The 21,587-nt window shown below is 44.7% G+C and overlaps 1 protein-coding gene across 4 annotated transcripts in view; it reads left to right on the plus strand.

The window, feature by feature from the left end:
- The first annotated feature begins 3,818 nt into the window (after positions 1-3,818).
- The window catches only part of LOC117964413 (phosphatase and actin regulator 3-like), a 35,046-nt gene continuing 17,277 nt past the window's right edge, over positions 3,819-21,587 (plus strand). The window contains exons 1-8 of one of the 4 annotated variants that reach the window (XM_059004058.1): positions 3,819-4,461; positions 16,808-16,969; positions 17,506-17,583; positions 18,449-18,625; positions 19,093-19,269; positions 19,508-19,751; positions 19,827-20,059; positions 20,696-20,849. In XM_059004058.1, coding sequence (XP_058860041.1) covers positions 4,356-4,461; positions 16,808-16,969; positions 17,506-17,583; positions 18,449-18,625; positions 19,093-19,269; positions 19,508-19,751; positions 19,827-20,059; positions 20,696-20,849 — 1,331 coding nt within the window. In that variant the 5' untranslated portion in view covers positions 3,819-4,355. Of the gene's footprint in view, positions 4,462-14,155; positions 14,372-16,807; positions 16,970-17,505; positions 17,584-18,448; positions 18,626-19,092; positions 19,270-19,507; positions 19,752-19,826; positions 20,060-20,695; positions 20,850-21,587 lie in introns of those variants that run through there. The other 3 variants (XM_059004059.1, XM_059004060.1, XM_059004061.1) reach the window with 3 other exon arrangements.

A 21,587-nucleotide genomic window follows, 5' to 3' on the forward strand; every position in this document is an offset into this window, starting at 1 on the left:
TTGCAATTCATGTAAATAAACTGGGTCACTGTGACCCTGTGACTGGGAAAGGAATCGCTGAACTCATAATAAAGTAATCAGCCTCAAACACAATGTCTGCATCAAGACTATTAGAGTGTAAGACTTGAGTTAGGTGATCTCAGCGTGTCCTTGTGACACTGAAATGACCTGTGTGATAACGAGTGGTAATATAATGAACTGATTGTGTTCGTCTGAACAATGCAATTATGAGCACATAACATTAGGGCTTAATGAGTATTTGCACAAGAGTTGTGTTGGCTAATGGGTTTTTTTCTCCCATTGTAAGTGGCTCAGTATAGGTGTGCTTCCACTGAATCCACCCTGGTGTGTTTTTGCAGGCGGGTGTAAATCATGTCATTGGGGTGCCCTATAAACAGAAGGAGGCTTCGCTTCATGAATACAGCAGGCATTGCTTTCATGGAAAAGCAAAATCCTCTTGGGATATAAAAAGCAGCTTGAAGGTTGAAGCTGTGCTATTGACTCACTGTATAGCGGGTCACACATTGTCTTTCAGGCACTGTTTATTTCTATATATACTTTTAAATGCAGGAAGACATCACATCCACTGGCAGAGTGGCAGGCTCTAATTAAAAGCAACAAGAGAAGCAGCACGCAAAAAAAAAACCCTAGTAAAGAAACTAGACACAATAGGCACAGAAAATAATATTTACATTTAAAAGTCAAATATAATCTAATACAAACTGCATCATCAGCATGGTTTACAGTATCAGACGACAACTCAGAAAGCTAACATCACCACTAAAGGGCCCCTAAGCTTCATTCCTGAGCTGGAATCAGAAAGCTAACATCACCACTAAAGGGCCCCTAAGCTTCATTCCTGAGCTGGAATCAGAAAGCTAACATCACCACTAAAGGACTCCTCATCTTCGTTCCTGGGCTGGAATCTATTTTACTAACCTGCTAATTAACAGGAAGATATCCACTGAAGTGTGTTTTGCCTCCCGGAAGGTTTTAAATGTCAGTGGAGATGACTGGGTGAGCTATGTCTTTAATGGCAAACCCAGGATCTCACAGAGAGAGAGAGGGGAATCTATTGTGTAGCGCAGAAACAATTACTGACTGAGAGGAGGCAGGCAAGCTCTCAGGCTTGGAATACTGGAGTGACATTTAGAACAAGCTACAACACAAACCTAGAACTCTTCTTTGAGTTCCGTCTGACCCAAGGGGTTCCACAGCAGTCTATATATAGTTTCACTTTCTCTGGAGCCATTATTTTGTTAAAGGTATTCAAGGATGATTGGTAAACAATGCACCATATGAAACATTACATGTTAAAACTGGGCTCTACCATTCTCCTGGCACATGCATTATTTATCCTTGATGCTCATCTTGATAAATTCAAGGAGAACATGGGAGCGTACTCGGAGGAGCAAGGCGAGCGCTTCCACCAGGATATACTGGACTTTGAACGCCGCTACCAAGGACAGTATAACGAGAACATGATGGGAGACTACATTTGGGGGCTGATTTGTGAAAGTGATTTACAGTATAATCGTAAATCTCGAAAAACTACTCATTTCTAAATCTTTTGTAGTTATTTTTGTATTACTTTAGTATAAATACATGTTAATTTGGATTCATATGTTGTTTTTTTCTGACTTTATGTGAACGAAAAGACACAAATTCGCCCGTTTTCTCATTGGAAATAGGTAAATTTCAAAATATCACTCCTGGTCACAAAAGCAAAGTTTGTGGGGAATAATAGCAATTTTATATACTTCTGAGGCATAAGCAATTAGGAAATAACACTTACTACCCAGGAACCAAAAAAAAAAAAAAATTGTTACACGTTGTAATTAGCGAGCTTGGGAGGCATTTAAACTTGTCATTCATTTCAACCCGTTCAGTTTTTTTTTAAAAGAATGTTTGTCCAGGTCCTAGTCCAATGCATGCATTATTTAGTGAAGATTATTTAGTTGTTTATTTTAAAAAGATACTTAGATCAGATCAATAGCATTTAAGCTATCAATGTTTCACTTATGTCATGTGCCGCCTTTAATTAGAAATTCAATTAGTCCCGTTTGGAAAGTTCACAGTACAATAAAACAACGTGCTCTACAGTATCCTAAAAATAACTTCCTAAAATTGCAAATTGCAGGTTCACAGCAACTGTCTTGGGAACTGCACTGTAAAACCACATTTTTAAGAATTAAACATAAAGCACAGGCTTCAGATCATCGTGTTTATTTTAAAGTGGGCCTATTTGATAATAAACGTCATGAGCAACCAAAAAAAAAAAAGGTTGTCAAAATAAGCCTCGATTGCATATTAAAATCTGCTGCGTGACATTGTATTTTATTATGTAATAGTCTGGTTTACAGTGTGTGTGTGTGTGTGTGTGTGTGTGTGTGTGTGTATAGATAAACATGAGCGTTTTATTTTCCCTGCTCTGGTCGTTTTGTACCAGTACTGCAGGCTACAGACTGTAGTGTTTACTCCTTCTCGCTTTCTCTTAAAACAGTAACTGCCTTGTTCTCAATCAACAGACTCAGCTCTTGAATAAGCATCGCAGTGCCCCGCACACAGCAGACTTACATTACTGCCACGGTGTAACTGCGTGCCTGCTCCCGGCACACCATTCACATATATACCAACATGAATAAATACAAGGGGACATAGACATGTCTTTCTTATTGTCTTCCAATTTAAACAAAGACGACAGTGCGCCCAATGCGATACACAGATAGCGCCATGATCTCCCCAGACAGAAAAGAACAGAAAATACAGCTGCTGTAGGAATTCGTGCAATGAAGACATTACCCTAAATGAAAGGTTTTGTTAGCAAATCTTTAAAAGATAGCAGAACAAAAGTCAACCAAGTCCTGTTCAAAAAGTGTGCATCGTTTTACCAAAGAGTGGCGATTCGTGGTATTTTATTTATCTATTTATTTTTAATAATATGACGGTTAATCCAGGGGTCGCAGATTTAGCGCATTTTAGTGTACATTATGGTTTGACTTTATTAGATTATATTTAATCTACAAGGATTATAACAAGTGTTTATAGGGATTAAAGAATATCCACTGAAAACAATCCTACAGACAGTGTGCACTGGCGACTTCATATATCGTGAATGTATAGAGCGTGGAAGAACCCAAAGATGCCAGGTAAAGCAAGGCAGTCCAGCGAAAAGCAGGCAGATGGATGAGAGCGATGCTACAGCTCAGTGGAAACAAATTGATTAACCTCATACCCCGTGGAGATGTTTGAACAAAGGAAAAAAAAAGGTAGAGCATGCAGCCTTGCGTTTGAGTGCGATCCCTTTCAAAGACGTTTCCCTAAAGTAAAATACTCCTGTCAACTGTGGCCCGTGGAGTCTGCACACCGTCTACCCCACTGGTGAGTCCTGCAGCCGGAGACAATATAGGCTGCTGACGGCTGTCGTTACACAGTTTGAAATCTCATACTGTGCATACACCTGGCCCTTACTATTAGCTATCAGGTATTGTCTATGAAGAATATAATGCTATTTAAGGCATAGCGTTGTACAGCAAACATCGGGAGCTTTGGTTTTGTCTATTGGTTATTGGTCTGTTGTATCCCTCGGCGTTGCAATCGTCTACAGCCTATATTCTCCATTTAAATGCCGCCATCTCCCACTGTATCTAATGTACAACCCCTCCCAATACACTAATATAGCTCCCATCTGCTATATAACCCATCCCCTTTTCTGTCTCCTAAACCCCCAATGAATCACCAAACACTATCTCCAACCATTCCCCGTCTCCTTTCTATCAATGTTCGTCCCCGCCCCCTCCTCTCCTCTCCCTTCCTCTCCTCTCCTGTCGCCCAGCGCAGGGGATTCTGGTAGAATCTATTCCCTTCACACAGATGCTATGTGATCGATTACACATTGAACCGATTTCAGAATTAGATGCATTCGTGGAATTAAGGAGATCCTCGTCTTTTTTTCTTTTCTTTTTACAGAATCTGTTATGGGATTTTGCTGATGTATTATCTGTGTGTGTGTGTGCTTGTTTTTCCATGCATATATTCTCTGTTTAATTTTCATTTCCACGTCATAATGGAGCACACCTGGAGTCGCCAAATCAGAACTCAGGCTTGAGCTTGTACCTTCTTCACATTGGGACATTGGGATTATTCCAAGGTGGGGAACACAGTCCGCACGCGTACACACACGATCGCAGTGTGACTCGCATTGAGGAATTTTCTTCAACCTCCCTGGCTGCTAGTTTGTCTGAAGCTGCTGTTGTCAGACCAAATTAAATCCCCGCTGCCGCTATTTGGTGGTGACCTTGGCTTCACCGATCTGGGTTTCAATATTTAATTCTGCATTCTTGTGGTTCACATCCATGGCATCATCGGATGGAATAGAAAACTGTGTGCTGCAGCGTGGACGATCTCAGAGCGACCCCAACATCCTCACGGAGACTGGCGTTGATCAGGTACAGAACACAGGTAAGAGGCAGCCTCGCTGTGGACTGGAAGCAGCGTGTTTTGTACTGTTACAGCTTTGACTGTTCTTCTAGACCATGTCTATGGGTGGGTCGGGAGGGTGTCACCATTTTAGGGATGCTTGGTACTTTTAATAAGAAACATCTCGATGAAACATAAACGCGAGGTCGTCGGTTTTCATGTATTTATTTACAGCTGAACGAATAAAGGAAGCAATAAACCATCCGAATTTGATATACAAATATAATGTAATATTATGATTTTTCTAAATACATTTTTTTTATATATATAATAATGAAATCATTTCTGTGCTATTGCGGTATTTTGGTTCTTTTATAAAGCGGCTTCTTTGGAGCTGACCACTGCTGAACCTACCCAGACACAGTGATCACACATAGCGCTTAACATTTTTGTCTAAAATGAAAGTGCTCTGATACATACACGAGTTCCTACAGTATATATATCCGTGTACACTACAATGCAGGACACAGCTGGCAAGAAGACCCTAATTGCATTGCTTCCTGGGGATTCCTTAGCGCAAACACTAGGTTTCTCTTTTCTCCCATTGTCCTGGTCTCTCTCCTCAAGCAACATATACATTATATATGTTATTATGTGAGATATATTAGTTCAGTTCTAAATCTTTCAAATATCAAATGCATTTGTGTCTATAGTTTAGCTATCAGCAGTGACCCCTATGTGACATTTTCACTGATAAAATGTGATTTACTCCCCCCCCCCCCCCCCCCCCCACACACACACACATACACACACACACATACACACACTCCCCATTCAGCTTGCTCTGAGTATGGTCTTTGTATGTTTCTGTGTGTGTGCGTGTGTTACACACAAACATAGACAAAGGCAGACACACACACACAGACTATTTCCTATGTTAAGGGATCATGAGCCTTTTATTGTTTTCATTGAAGACACATCTAATTTTAAACACAGTAAGAACTTGTTTTAACCTCTATTCGAGTGTGTGAGTTTGTATACAATATAGTCATTGTTTTACTGATGGTACTACAGAAGACTCCTGTGTGTTTCAGTTTGGGGGTGTTCAGTGCTGCGGGGGGACACTGGTAATTCAACGCCCCTTTGTCCTCGACTACATTTTCAGCATTTCGACAGAACCTTAACACTTTATTAAGAATGTGCCACCAGCAATTCCAAGCAAGCTAAACAGGGGCACAACTTCTCAGCATAAGGTGGCTCCTCTGAAGCAGATGCACAAAACTTCACACCAGTGAAAGGTTCATACCTGTCATTAGGAGACTGGCAATTCATTATCCCATTGTTCCGTTTCAAACTGTTTAGACAGTGCACTCCTCTGAGGTGCAGCATCTGGTTCTATCAGGGACTTGCCTCAACAGCACCAGTAGGTTATTCAGCAAGATACAAAGGAAATGCCTGTGTTTCTCTGTTCCTACTTCCTACTATTAGAAATAGCTTTGGTTTCATGTCCATTACCTAGAGATCAGGAGTGGCATATTAGGAGCACAGCTACTGTCTGTGTTTTAAGAGTCTGTTACTGCTGCTTCTGCAGGTCTGTTTACAGATAGACTATTGCAGGGAGACTGACCGACAGAGCAGGAAGGTGCCAGGTACCAGCAAACAGAACAGCAGCATTTGATCTACCTGTTCTGTTTGAAAGTTGTGCACATCCTCAACCCAACAGCTTTTAGGTAGTAGTAAGGGGAGAGGGGGCATTGGGGACGTTGGTAATCCCGTTAAGAGATTCGATATTGATTTTAAAGCGATGCTTGTCACGTCTTTGATATTAACTAGTCTGTTCCAATTACTGAATTTCTTTTTTTAGTATTGATCTCATGGGATATCCCCACGGGAGATATCCTGATTTAAACACACTGAAATAAAATAAATAATCCTCACTCCACTCTCGATACTGTCCCTATACTTATTACACACTCTAGTATAGTGTTATCGAAGAACAAAGTGGTCTCCACGAGCCCAGTAAGTTTGGATAGAGCGAGTGTTCTGAAAAAGCTTCATCATAGTGCGATGCTAATGAGCTGTAGAGAGACTGATGATCATTTTGCTCTCACAGTTAACTGTTACTATGGTGACTGCAACAGCAGTGGTTAAACCATTCCACCACTGTAGCGAAAGAGAAACCCATCCGTCCCCACAGTGACTGCATCATCTCGTGGGATGAACTAACCCATGGTGCCCACCCCTCGACTATCCACACTGTGAAGATCTCATGCATTTACAAGCAGCATGCCAGTGCTTTATGAATACAGCTTCGACAGTGACAGACGCACCAATCGGAAGACCTGCGTCATCTGCCACTGTATAGATCATGTTGGTTATTTTAGCAAGGATCCTTGAGCTACGTCCTGGTATTAGCTTTGCACTTGTGCAGCAGTTTGTAACTCCTCTCTGCGAGGAAACAAGTCCCAGAATAGCAGAATCACTTCACAGCTGCTGGCTTCATGGCAATGCTCTCTGGCAACCAGGCGTTTGCTCATTAGGATTATGAAACCTGAGAATGGAATGCACATACTTAAAATAGGCTTAGCGAGATGATTCTTCAAAATTACCAGTACGCCACTTGGATTAAGAAAGATGAATTTTCTAAACAATGTGATACTGTAATCAGTCATAATTCCAAAAGCAGGGACCATGTTGTTACTTTTGAAGTAGTTTGCAGATTTGACAGCTCAAACATGGTACCAGTTTAAAGAAGGCACCCTAGTCGTGGTTTTAAATACTGGGGATCCGAGGGAGGAAAATGAGGGTCTCTTCAGTTAAATCCACTAAAACGTGTTCCTCCTAACAGCAACATCCCACTTGTGTGCCACAGCAGGCCCAGTTTTTGTCTGTTTTCTCAACCAGATAAAGGATTTCTCTTCCTTTTAACAGGTGGCTATTCTCCAGTTAGCACTCAATTACCTAATTGGAGAATGGCCACACCTGTGATTGATTGGAGGGACAGAATTAACCCCACCCCTGCCAACCTTACAGTCCCACACACACTATATGCACAAGCAGGGCTTTTTGCTCTGTCACACCTTCCTTTAACAATCATCTCCCAATTGAGGATTAGCCCAGTGGGGTTGGCCACCAGTAACCAGAAACAGAGGCACTGTTTGGGGTTTCAGAGGAAATTGTTCAGACCCTTATTCAGCACTTCCATGTTACAGACAGGCACTGTGAACCTGCTCAGCCAAGGTTATCCTAAGATAAAGGAGCAGAGTTGAAGGACAGCCCCGCTCACTCAAGCCGTTATAGATTCTCTTCTCTGTCATCACGGAGTGCCCAGGCTGTCATGCACTTGTCCTGGGAGACCCTGGCTGCCTCAGCGTGGGCTGCCTGCCTCACCGCCCCTCTGCTGTTCCCTGGAAGGAACCCTGAAGACTCTGTGGCTGCTGCTGATCTCCAAAGGCCCTGCAGCTTTGAGATTGGATTGGGTTGGATTGGATTCTATTGGATTAACCTTCCTCAAAGTTACATCAAAGGGACTCAGACTTTTTTTTATGCTCGCTTTGTAAGGCAAAAACATTCCCCCATCCATTCCAGCTACTGCAAGCGGGCGTCTTGACAGAAGGATTAGGACACTGTATTTAAATCGACAGGGCTCATGTATTATTAATCAGAGGCTATATATAGATCCCGCCCCTTCTCTTTGTGGTGAATATTCAGGACTGTGACTCATTCTGTTCACTCAGTTGCTCAGTTTGCTAACAGAGGCTGGCTGTTTTACCAGCCACGGTTTGCAGAATGGTTGCTGATGTGAACTGGCACATATCAGGGGCATCTCTGTGTCATCTCAACCATAACCATTCCCCAGGCCACAGGCTCGCTACCTATTTCTTCTAAGAAGCCTTTTGGTATAAATCGTTTTTGGAAATGCCGCACGGGATATTTGCATTTCCACCGCTGCAGTTATCTTTCAGAATAATAGCACGGTCTCGGTATTTGGCCCATTGGCTACCAAGTTGCACTACTGTATGTGCCAGGCTCTTCGAATCAAAAGCAAACAGTAACATCTGCAAGTGATTTTAGTGATTTTTCAAAAGGCATTGCTAATCAAGGCATTGATAATGGCTTTACTGAAACACTTTGGTTGATGTTTCTGATATTCTGAAATCATCTTTTTTTTTTCTCAACTCTGAACATGCATCCCACTCCCTTGTCAGATACAGCAGACAGGAGGTGGTGTGGCACAGTGGGTAGAGCTGAGGACTGGGAGCTAGCTGAAACGAGACTTAAATCTCTGCACACGCTCTAATGTACTGAACAGACCCCCTTAATAGTTAATAGAAAAAAACGGAAATCCTTGTACAAAAGATGATATTAAACCTTGTCAGAATTATAGCTAAGAATTGCCATTTAGGAACTGTAAGAATAAGGTATTTTCCCAGCCTAGTAATTGAGAGAGTCCCAGTGAACCACACAGGAGCCGTTGACTCGCTGATCAAAATCAAGCTGTCCTTTACACTATTTGTGTGCATTTATCTGGTATTGTTACCAAAGAAAGCCGATGTGTATCTATTAGTGTTCACTTTGCGTGACAAACGCTTGATAGAAATGTTTTTATGTGCGTTCTGAGCGAGTAGAGGCTTCAGAGATTGCACGTAATGGCACGAAAATGAAATCATCCATTACCGCCGTGCACTGGGTATCTGGAAATTAAGCATGTGATTTTTTTTTTCAATTGAGCAGTACAAGTGGGCCTCTTTCACAGGGTGATCTCAGTCCTCTACAACAGGGATTCACTGTCCTGGGGCTGGGATGGGATCAATCCGCAGGATAGAGGAGCTGTCAGTCACCACTGCGGAGTGTGCTTACACTGCAGTCTACAACTTCATCCTTAACTTGAAAAAACTCAAAGAGAAAACTTCTAAGAGACTAGAGTCAAGTAATCAAACGTTTGTGTCATGGCGTGATGATATGTTTGTCAAACCGCATCCTGTTCCATTTATTGCAACATATAGTGATGTCATGAAACAGACCATTACTGACAAGGGGCCTGTGGATCTATACATCGCAGCACTGTGATGGCTGAACATGAGAGCGCAATAACAGCATGATTCGCATGTCTTTAGTGGGGATTCAGGCAAAAGGTGTAGTAGGCTGATCTCATGTGGTTAGTGGTGCCTCAGAGAATGGCTTTCAGACACTGTGCTGGTGAACGTAGGTTGTAGATTACCAAGTGACAGTAGTTGCCAGCTTGAGCTCCCTGAATGTAAACTGGTAGAAAATACTGCATTATACCCAAGATAGTGTTGGTCTTCATATATACAGCTTGATAGATGAACAATCTGTATTGTGGCAAGGCAGATAAGAATCACATTGTATTGGGGGCTGCAGGAGTCTGGATGGGAGTTAAGGCAACATGTGCAATGTGGTATGAAAATAAAGAGCTAGACTCTGCTGTAGCTGTGTCACAAACCCATAGAAGGTAGTGCCCCTTGCTTTTTTCAGATTTAAAGGATTTTTTCACAAGAACTGCATCATTCGCTAGTGACAGAACCTACCAGCGCAGTTTCCTTCTGCATTGTAAACAACGGTCATAATGACATCAGTGGGCAGTTTCAGCCTTCTTGCAAAGCAGAGAGACAGACAGTGGCTGCCAGCAGGCAGTCTGATGAAGCACAGACTCTACTAGCTGAGCAAACCTAGAGCTGCAGTTGCTGCATTGAAACTGAGTCACTGAGTCACTCATCTCTGTCCTGGCTGTAGAGGTGCTCCCAGCCCCGGGGACAGTGAGGCTTGACTGTGCTCCTTCCTCAGTGAGAAGGGAGAGATGCTGATTTATTGCCTGTAATTAGGTAAAGTGCCTCTGGGTTGGCTCGTGGGAGCAGAGCAACAGTGAAAATAAATCAATCAGTTCCATGACTGGCAAGAATATTTATGCCTTGCCCTTTGCACATTAATATTTCAGCAAAAGAGAGTGAGAGGGATATGGGGGTCTATTCAATTAATCTAAACACCGCCACTATTTAATTCTTTCAAAGAATGCCTTCATGGAACACAACTAAACAAAATATTTAGTTTGTTGTCGACTTTCAACTTGGGTGGAGTTTTGTCTGACTCGATTTAGAAATAGTAAATAAAAATATAGTGAGAGTCAATGAGAAGTCCCCACAAATATAGGAATACGTGCGTGCGTGCGTGCGAGTGTGCGTGCGTGCGTGTGCGTGTGTGCGTGCGTGCATGTGGTGTGCGTGCGTGCGTGCGTGTGCGTGTGCGTGTGTGTGGTGTGTGTGTGCGTGCGTGCGTGCGTGCGTGTGTTGTGTGTGTGCGTGTGTGCGTGCATGTGTGTGTGTGGGGGGGTGAGTTTCGTTAGTGTACTTTTGTCTTCAAAGTAAGCACAGCGTTGGGTTTTTAATAGAAGGAAGTAGAACATTGAGTCCTGTTTTTAATGTTTAAACAGATCGATTGAATAGAGCAATAGGAGATATGGGGAGAACTTACCCTGGGGTTTGTTTAAAAGAGTTCAGTTCAATGCAAGAATCTAGTGTATTATTATATATGCACTTTCTGCCTATCATATTGAAAGGTATTGCACAGAATGCTTGAATGCTGGGTCAGTGTGGAGCAGGGTCACTGTCAGTATGAATAGCCAAGTGTGCACTTGGGTTGTGCAGCATTATTTTCTTCCCCCCTAACCCTAACCCGAACTCCAACCCCAACTCCAGCCCTAATTTACTGACAAGGTATGAATAGACTAGTAGGAAAGATCTTGTGGATGTGGACAGGAGGGCTGTGTCTGAGGCAGGGCAATCCTGCGGTGTTGATCTGTTTTGAACCATCAGAAAATGCACATGAGAACAAGGGGCAGCCCACAAGCTTTAGAGAATGCAGAGTGGGGGAGGGAGAGGAAACAAAGAGGTGTGTGGAGAGAGAGAGAGAGAGAGAGAGAGAGAGAGAGAGAGAGAGAGAGAGAGAGAGAGAGAGAGAGAGAGAGAGAGAGAGAGAGAGAGAGAGAGAGAGAGAGAGAGAGAGAGAGAGAGAGAGAGAGAGAGAGAGAGAGGGTGTGGTAGAAAGGACAAGAGGAGCCATAGAAAGCACTACTCAGTCCTGGCTGTTGGAACAGCTCTCATTTAGATGTATTATTTAAATGGTTAGGTGCCTGAGATTGTAGCTATCAGCACATTCTACTGTCAGCTGAACCTTCTTATCACAGGAGTGTTAATACACTAATACATCATACTTGTGTCTGTAGGTCATTAATTGGTAACATGTCAGGAGCATTTCAGAACAAGACAAGGGTCATTTGAACAAAGATCTGATTCCTCAAGCTTCTGTCACCTAGCCATTGCAGCAATACATACAGGAGAGGGTACTTCCAAAACCCAGGACTGGATTCAGGGCTAGTGCTAGTGTCTAACCTTGAAGTGAGATCAGAGAGAGAAAAGAGAACACGTTATAAAAGAGGGGAGGTGGAGGGGGGACAGGGAGGATCAGAGAGAGAGAGATGAGTGAAGGAAAGATTAGTTATAACTCTGCAGTGCAAAAAAAGGAGGCAGGGGTCAAAATGCTTCAGCATCTTTTCAAATGGGGCTGCCGCTTGCTAGGCACTGCAATGCAATATATTTTACCCAATGAGAACAAACAGGCTTATCCAATAACAACCACTTGAGGGTACATTTAATAGAGTGGCTTGAATACATGTGATCTTTAATAAAGGGCAGTTCTCTATACAGTGAGTCATCCCAAGGCTGATGCATTGACTGCAGAAGGCTTGCATAACAATGGCACGATTGCTGGTGAATAATAATATTGTCAGTCACACTGACCTGCTTATCCTGGAAGGTGCTATAACCACAATATCCCATGCTGTTTCAGTAGTTTAAATAAAACCAGCGTCAGCTTTCTTAGTGTTCAGTCCTCCACATTGGGGGTTCACTCTGCTTTACAGGAGAATGCTGCTCGCCATCTTTAAGAAGCCTATCTCTTCTCACATCCAATAAGGTCCATTGATGTGTTGCTTAATCTGGGTCCCTGGACATTGTTGCACTTCATGTTACAATATTATTGTAGAATACATTGTATTATATGTGCTGCCAATGCATTGTGAAAATGAATATTTTGGGTCTTGTTAGGACACAAAACCTGGACTACAGTATCCCACGGGGACCAGGGTTTGTCAGTCCCGACATGCTGTAGCAGATATTCTCATTGGAGAACAAGAACAACACAAGAACAGCATGAGATTCAGCACCATGGACAGCTACAGGGGGTGGGCAGGCTGGGTGAGCATGATGTCATTCCTCTCCAATCACATCGCAGTGTAGACAGTGCCAGCATTTACACAAGAGCTCCCTGATTGGTCGCAATCACCCAGGTGTTGTTCAACATGAGGGAGAGGGAAACAATGGAGCATGTGATGCAGGCAGCCTAAGGAAAAGCACAGGCAAGGACAGCAGAGCGGCAGATCTGGAGAGGTAGAGCAGCGACTGCAAAGGATAAACCGAGAACAAAATATCTATTTCAAGCAGAAGGAATGCATCATTTTATAAAAATAACATAATGTATTAGAGTGGGTAAAACCTACAATCTATATTATTATTATTATTATTATTATTATTATTATTATTATTATTATTATTATTAATACTCTGTTTTACTGGGTGATAGAAGTCTAGTGGAGAAATTCCAAACTGCAGTCTATTAGCAGTCTTTAGCGACAGTGTTATGTTCAGTACCATGGACAGTTCTATTGTGAGGCAAGCAACATAGAGAAGGACACACAAATACAGTATATATAATTCAGGACCCTGGACAGGTATGCAGCAAACCAGCCTCACAGTGTGTATCAGCAGTGGGGCTGTGCACCTTTTCAAATCAGCCTACATTAAAAGAAGCAAATGTTGCACAAGAGAAGTAATCTGGCCTAACATTTAAAAAAAATAGCACAAGTAGTTTGCACTTCCTCCCAGTCCTCAGCTCTAACCACTACGCCAATAACACTAGTTGGCATTGCATAGTCACTCAAATGACATTGCATAGTCACTGAAGAGAACTTGTGCATATGGCAATACACAAACTGCATCACCTCTACACATACGGTACCACACTCCCTGCCATCTGTTATTCCTTACTTGGTATCATTGCTTTGACTTTCCATGTGCTCCTCATTGATCAGTGTGCCAAACACACCCCTGGTGCTGCTACACCTAATGACTGCTTGCTTTTCTTCTGATGCTGTCCTCATACACTGTTGTATGTGTATTCATAAGGATTGATGGGGATTGAGTGAAGGTAATGGTAGTCCATGATAATGGAAAGGGTTCTCCTGCTGGAAGGGTCACAGAGAGGTGCACCTGTGCATCTCCATTATGCTCAGGACAGTGTTGTGTATTCATGTGCAGGAGTACAGGTAATGCTCACCATGTGTTGCTGAACAGAATAGACCCGTGCTGGTCGTTTCTCAGACTTCAACAAGGTTAAGAAGCACATTAACCCCACCACTGATCAGTTTGCGCAAGGACTGCTATGTGTAAGTATTTTGCAGTATAAGGGGAAATAAATGCAACGGCAAGGGAGCGTAAGGGGTTAACACAGCTCAGACCGGTGATTGCAGTAAAAGGGTGATGCTCTGGATGAGAGTGAGCGCTCAGCGTTTTGCTGATTGCGCTATAAAAAAAAGAGCATGCGCTCCTAGTCAGGGTTATAGAAACCCCATTAGCCCTCCTCACTCTGTGCGGGCTGCGAGCTACCTGGACGCTGTCGTGGTACCTTCTGGCTTTTTCTTGTTAGCGGGAAGCACATGAATACAAGTGCCGCCTTCTAGGACCCTTACAGCGGCTACGGAAAAGGATAGGTGGCGGGAGATGCAAACGAGGAGCGAACGATGAGATTGTTATAGTTGAATTAAAAAGTGAGCGATGTGTGTGTGCTAAAAAAAATAGTTGCCAAGTACTTTTCTATCACAGTAAGTGTATATGTGTTTTTTTAAAGGGGGTGTGTCATGGTGCCTGTTTTTCACTTATACATAATAATATTCTGCTGTGCAATTTAATGGTCTAAACGCGTTTAAGTCGAATGTTTGTATTTTTATTTATTTAATGATCTTGTTAATTCTTGCCTCATGTCTTTTCGAGGAGAAAAAGAGCAGTGCTCACGTTCTTATGTTATATAAAAAAACATTGCTGTTTTTAAAAAAAACACACACACTGAATTTGAATGACAAGCATACTGCGGAGATTTTGGAGTTTCGCAGTTCACACGATTCGCTTCGCGTTGTCAGTCAGTCAGGACGAATCTTAGAGTTTATGTACAGAAAACACGAAGCCAGCAGAACTGCGCTAAACCGACAGCGGTTGCAGGAGGCGTGATCTCGGTTACTGTAGAGTGGCTCTAGCGTGGCTGGATTAGGCTGACTGTATGGCGAGGTCGCATTCACATAGATTGTGAGGCACTGACACCGGCAAGTAAACATTGTACTGTAATATGAATCTCACCAACGTTATTTACCGCCAGCTTTAATGAAATAAAAATAGCAATCATGCAAATACACTCATGCAAATATGTGCCTATTTGCTATTTATGCATGTGTATTTATGTATATATTGTAATTTTAATACATTATGTTACTGTTAATATTGTCATTAGCAATAGCTAAGCAAATTATGTGACCACCCGCATAAACAATGGCATTGTAGAATACACGGTAAATGAAAACATCAAATCGTAAAACATTTTAAAACCAACAGCAACCTGCATGCAGTGGTGATAACTAAAATCCACCTTTGCATGACCCTGTAATTTAAAGGTAGGGCGGAGTTTACTACACCTACTGTTTTTAAAAGCATCGACTAATGCCGTCTTGCATTCTACACACAAGCAGCTCGCTTGGTCCCTTTACCCTTTCTTGGTTCTTCTTACTGTATGACGTCACCTCCGCTCCTCCCAACGTGCTTGCGAGGTCTGGAGCGGTATCCATGGCAACCCCGGCCTTACCCTACCTTGGTGCTGCTGCTGCTGCTGCATTTCAGTCTAGTTCAGCCGTCCCCTGAGTGAAAGTTTACTGGACTAGGCTTCCCAGCCGACGCAGACCTCTAGTTTTTAATAGGAACGCTGCCAGCTGTCTAAAGTCTCTCGCTCTTAAGTTTTTAGCAGCGAGTCTAGGCTGAGTATTGCATTATTTATTTTAATGAGATTAAACCTTTCTCAAGACAAGCATCACGGTTCATTAGGCTATCCCCCTCTAGTCACTGTGACCATTTAAATACTCTGTCTTATTAACAGTTATGTTGTACATGGCACCCTACCCACTGCTATATTACTGGTTAGAGTGGTCAGTATTGAGACTGCCGTTCGTCCACAGCAAGGAGACTAGCATTAGAATAAATACCATCCCATGACCGCGCATGGAGCGGGGCAGATGGGTCTGTATCAGGTACCAGAAAAAGGGAAGTCACACAATTCACTACACACCCCTGTGCAGTCTGACAGTGCTGCTGCTTCTCCACTGACTGCACTGTCACTGCAGTGTGACTGGGCAGCTTGCCTCCTTTAAGCCCCTTGGGCTGGGTTCGATCCTGTGGCCTGGGTATGTGAATGACAGAATCCCCTGCATGTTACTCCCCTGAAGCACCAAGCCTCGGCTGCTCTTCAGGTGCTCAGCACGCCAGACTGCTTGGTTTAAATAAAGGAGGCTGCCAAGTTCAATTTGAACGCATGCACGTCTGGATTGACGGCTCTCCTTAAAGCTGAATGAACTAGCAGTCCCCTGTGGAGACACAGCAGTCTTATAAATGCGTGATGATGTGTTTGTGTGTCTGGAGTCTGCAGAGTGCACGGGATTCCCCAGCCCTGATTCCTACCACAGAACTGAACAGCAGCACCTGAACCTGGCTTAACCCTTCACTGATCCAACTTTAGAGTTCTTTCTTTCTTATGCAGCACTTCTCTTTTTGAGAGTGTGGCAATGTGCTGGTACAAGTCTATGGACATAATATAATTCTCTTAATAAGAAGTGTACAGTTAGTCTCACAATATAAATGTACTGTAGTTCAATGTTCACACATTGGAGGTCCAGAGGTTAAAGAAAAGGGCTTGTAACCAGGAGGTCCCCGGTTCAAATCATGGCTCACTCACTGACTCACTGTGTGACCCTGAGCAAGTCACTTAACCTCCTTGTGCTCCGTCTTTCGGGTGAGACGTCGTTGTAAGTGACTCTGTAGCTGATGCAGAGTTTACTGGCTCTCTGATCGCCAGTACTGAGCTCTCTGGATGACATTAACTGTCTTTACAGACATCCAGTGCTGAGCTCTCTGCCAGCACTGAATTTTAACAATGTAAATACCTGCGTGCTGTGTTGCTGATTGGGGTGTCATCCTAACCTGGTATTTTGTTGTTGCTGTAGATGTGATGGACCAGCAGAGGGCGCTGCACTCTGGCTGCTTGGTGTCGGGGGTGCGGACCCCCCCGATCCGTCGCAACAGCAAGCTGGCCACGCTGGGGCGTATCTTCAAACCCTGGAAATGGAGGAAAAAGAAAAACGACAAGCTGAAGCAGAACTCCACAGGTGAGTATGTCTGAGCGAGGAGTCTGGGGGGGGGGGGGGCTCCCTTCATAGGCTGAGGCTCTGCTCTTTTTTTCTGGTAGTTCCCCGATCCATAAATTAGTATAAAATAGATTTTTTCTTAAATAAATGAATGTGTGACTTGGTGAAATTATTCACAGTGAGATGTTTGGCTTGTGATCTTTAAACCTCAAAGAAAATGTATAAATCTGTGATGTTTTGATGTCTGGTTTGTAAACTCATGATCAAACAAGCACCAGAGCTTATCAGTTTATTTATTAATAATATGTGTGCTTTGGGATGCTGCTGCAGATTCATGAATGGGGTTCTGATCCTTCACACCATGAGTGATTTAACCTCTTAGCTGTCAATCGTTTTTGACATGCTTCTGCGTCCTTCCGCACTCACATGAATGGCATCTTGCGTTGGTTACATCAGTTCTCACACACAGCAGTATGCAGTGAGTCTTGCCTTGCATCAGGAATAGTGCGAGGGCGTGTTCAGTGAATTCACGGCTGCTGTCTGGTGTCTCTTGACAGCGCTGGAGAGGAAGGTGGCTGCACGGCAGAGCCGCGATGAGCTGGTGCGGAAAGGACTGGCGGAGATGATGGAACAAGGTGAGTGGAGCTGGAGGCATGTTTGTATAAACTCCATATATACCTGCATTGCAGAGATCACTCCCTGAGCTCAGTGTGATCCTGTATAAACTCCATATATACCTGCCTTGCAGAGATCACTCCCTGAGCTCAGTGTGATCCTGTATAAACTCCATATATACCTGCCTTGCAGAGATCACTCCCTGAGCTCAGTGTGATCCTGTATAAACTCCATATATACCTGCCTTGCAGAGATCACTCCCTGAGCTCAATGTGATCCTGTATAAACTCCATATATACCTGCCTTGCAGAGATCACTCCCTGAGCTCAGTGTGATCCTGTATAAACTCCATATATACCTGCCTTGCAGAGATCACTCCCTGAGCTCAATGTGATCCTGGGGAAGGATGCAGCAGCTTACATAATTCACAGAAATGTGGCAATAACAAAATCCAGCCAATACCAGCCAGATCAGTTAAGGCTCATAAAGCTTTACTCTTTATAACCGGAGTTTGAACTGGAGGACTGTCTGCAAGATTAATTTTTTTCACCCTTAAAACTCCTGATATTCAAGCGCCCGTCTTGTTAATAAACTTTTGCCATAACGTTTTACATAAAAGAAAATGTACCAAACATACAATCACATTTGACCTTTTGAGTCTTCGATGAGGGATGTGATAAAATCTGAATGCTTTGTTAAAATCACTCATGCCTAACACTCTTATTATCTTTGCTTCACACACAGTGCCAGCTAACGTTAGAACTGTGGTTCCTTTTAAATTCAATTTAAACTCAGCTCACACAATGAAGAAAGAAGGGACTCGCTCTCATCCGAGCAGCACCCAACTCTACCTGCACCCCTTTTGATACCTCCTTCCCCTTGCAGACTCAGACGGGAAGGACCAGGATCTGGCTTGTGGGGTGACCCCCGGAGACCCTGACACTCCCACGCAGGGGTCCTCGGACGCTGAGGAAGAGGAGGAGGAGGAGGAGGGCATGGCCCCCCTGGTCAACCTCAACACTCTGGAGGACATGGGCTCGGATAAGGAGATCACCTCCACAGGTAGAGCACCAGCTGCACGTTCAGCTCATTGCACTGCTTTGACCTTCACAGCTCTGTGAATGTTGGGCTGTATACAACCACCAGAGGGCACCCTATGTTCAATAAAAAACACGGTATAAAAATCCCACAGTACACAGCGGCTGTGTGTAAGGTGTATGTTTACAATAAGAAGCTTCTTCAGTGTTGGGACAATGGTACTGCTGTCCACAAACAGCAGACTTTAGTTGAAATCAAAGCGCAATAGAAAATGCTGCAGTGTAATGCAGGAAATAGTACTGTATGTGTTTGAGGGGTTTCTGATTGAACTGCAGTTTGCATTGCAACTGTAATGTAAGAGGATTTCAATGTGTGAACAGAGCAGCAGTCCAGCAGCAACTTTTACCAGAACCAAAAGACAGCATTCCCATAATATAGCAAACATCATGCATTAGTCATGCAGTGATGTTTGTTTCTGTGGTTTCCAACAGACAGCAAGACTGTGGGGGAGCTGAGCCCCAGCTCTGAGGACGAGCCCTCGCTTCCTCCCCCTGCCGACGACTCCCCTGAGAACCAGGAGGAGGGGGACCCCCCCACAGGACACCCCAGCCCCCCTCCCGCACCTGGTCTGCCTGCCAAACTCCTGAACAAGCTGGGGGGCACGGAAGGTGAGCTGTCCCGAGAGGGATCGTTCCAAAAAGTGTCCTGCTTCAGTATTACAGTTGCCTCTGAATAAGTGCCTGTATTGCAGAGCTGTATTGTGTATGTTGATACATGTATCTTACTGTAACCTAGGTACATGTTTTTGTAACATTATAATGCTGGTATTATTAATAGTCATACCGGTATTTCTACCTCCACTATATCACTATGTGCAGTAATCCCTGTCTCCATGTTCCTTGCCAGGATCCCATTCTGAATCGGCAGGGCAGAATCCGTTATCTCCCATCCTGAGGAATTCCATCCTTCCCAAAGAGCCGGGCTCTGCTGCGATGGGTTCGGAGCAGCAGCCGACAGGCCCCCTGCGAGGGCAGCACGCCACGCCCCCCACAGGTTCCCCTCACATGGGCATCATCCACCCCCCGCTCCCCCCCAGCTGCATCATCGAGGAGCTGCACCGGGCCCTGGCCATCAAGCACCGGCAGGACAGGTGAGCGCTCGCCATGATTTCCAATGCCTTGGACGGCTCCTCCCTCCCTTCTCATCCCCTGCACTCTTATTGCAGTTTCCTCAGGAAGGAGATGAGGCCGTCGCCGAAGAGGAGGTCGGAGGGTCGTCTGTCACGCACCTCCAGCACAGAGAGGGAGCCGGCGGGGGGCGCGGGGGTCCCCGAGAGCAAGCAGGGTGCGGGGAAGGACTCGGACGAGAACAAAGAGAACGTGAGACTGGACGAGCGTCGGACCGACGCCTCCGGGCTGCCCCAGGACCAGGACAGCTGGAACGACTCCATCATCTCGGGTAAGTCTCGCCAGCACAGTCAGGAAATTAACCTTTTAATCACGGGAATGTTATATAGGATGTTTTCGTCTAACTGTGAATGGTGAGTGACAGCAGTCAGCAGTCACTAATGGGCCCCTCCTCTCCCCTCCCCTCCCCTCCTCTCCCCTGTCCTGTCCTCCCCTCTCCTCCTCTCCCCTCCCCCCCTCTCTCCTCTCCCCTCCCCTCCCCTCCCGTCCTCTCCCCTGTCCTCCCCTCTCCTCTCCTCCTCTCCCCTCCTCTCTCCTCCCCCTCTCCTCTCCCCTCCCCTCCCCTCCCCTCCTCTCTCCTCTCCTCTCCTCTCCTCCTCTCCACTCCTCTCTCCTCCCCCCTCTCCTCTCCCCTCCTCCTCCTCTCCTCTCCTCTCCTCCCCTGTCCTCCCCCTCTCTCCTCTCCCCTCCTCCTCCTCTCCTCCTCTCCCCTCCTCTCTCCTCCCCCTCTCCTCTCCCCTCCCCTCCCCTCTCCTCCTCTCCCCTGTCCTCCCCTCTCCTCTCCTCCTCTCCCCTCCCCTCCTCTCTCCTCTCCTCTCCTCTCCTCCTCTCCCCTCCTCTCTCCTCCCCCCTCTCCTCTCCCCTCCTCCCTCCTCCTCTCCTCTCCTCTCCTCCCCTCTCCTCTCAGGCACGCTGCCTCGGAGGATGCACAAGGAGCTGCTGACAGTGAAGCTGCGGAACCGGCCCAGCAAGCAGGAGCTGGAGGATCGCAACATCTTCCCAGTACGCAGCGATGAGGAGCGGCAAGAGATCCGGCAACAGATCGAGCTGAAGCTCTCCAAGTAAGAACCACGCGGGACAAAACACTGGAAAACATGGGATGTTCACTCGTTTCTGCAAAATGTACAACTTGCAAAATAAGCATTATTACTGCTTTGAATTTGTAGAAGTAGAACTGAGCTGCCCTTATGCAATAAATATATAGATTGTTTTTTATGCCGTGAATTAACTGGCCCCAGCAGTCATACTGCTGTTTGATTACGAGGCTCCAGTTGAATTGTATTTCCAGTGGTGGGGTAGGGATGAAATGCTCCAGTTAACCCAGAACATGTGAATAATAATAAAAGAATCTAACACAATCACGCGGTACCCGGAGGGCAGCAGTTGTAAGAAGTGAGATTGTTAGAAAGCTTTACGTTTGAGTGTCCCCTGGAATGCTGTGCATCACACTGTTTAAATCTATTCATGTCTCTCAAAGAGATAATGTTGCTCTTATTCATGGGCACTGATGAAAGCCCCCCTCCTTGGTATTCATTTGTACCAGTCGGCTCATTTCGAGATGGCTCTATAAATAGCACAGCTACGCAGTTCCATTCATTCTCTTGAATTGCATCATTAGCCTCTGGATTTGAAATACATTATAATGGCTGCTTTTCTCACCAGGATAATTCTAATCTCAGTGATTTACTGAACGTGTTATGCAATCTGTTGGAGGAAGAATTCATGTTAGACTCTTTTTTTCGGACTCTTCAGATAGATTTGATGTTCCCTTGACTTGAGATCGTTAAGGCAAATGGTAC

This window comes from Acipenser ruthenus, chromosome 29, assembly GCF_902713425.1.
Source record: "Acipenser ruthenus chromosome 29, fAciRut3.2 maternal haplotype, whole genome shotgun sequence".
Taxonomy (NCBI): domain Eukaryota; kingdom Metazoa; phylum Chordata; class Actinopteri; order Acipenseriformes; family Acipenseridae; genus Acipenser; species Acipenser ruthenus.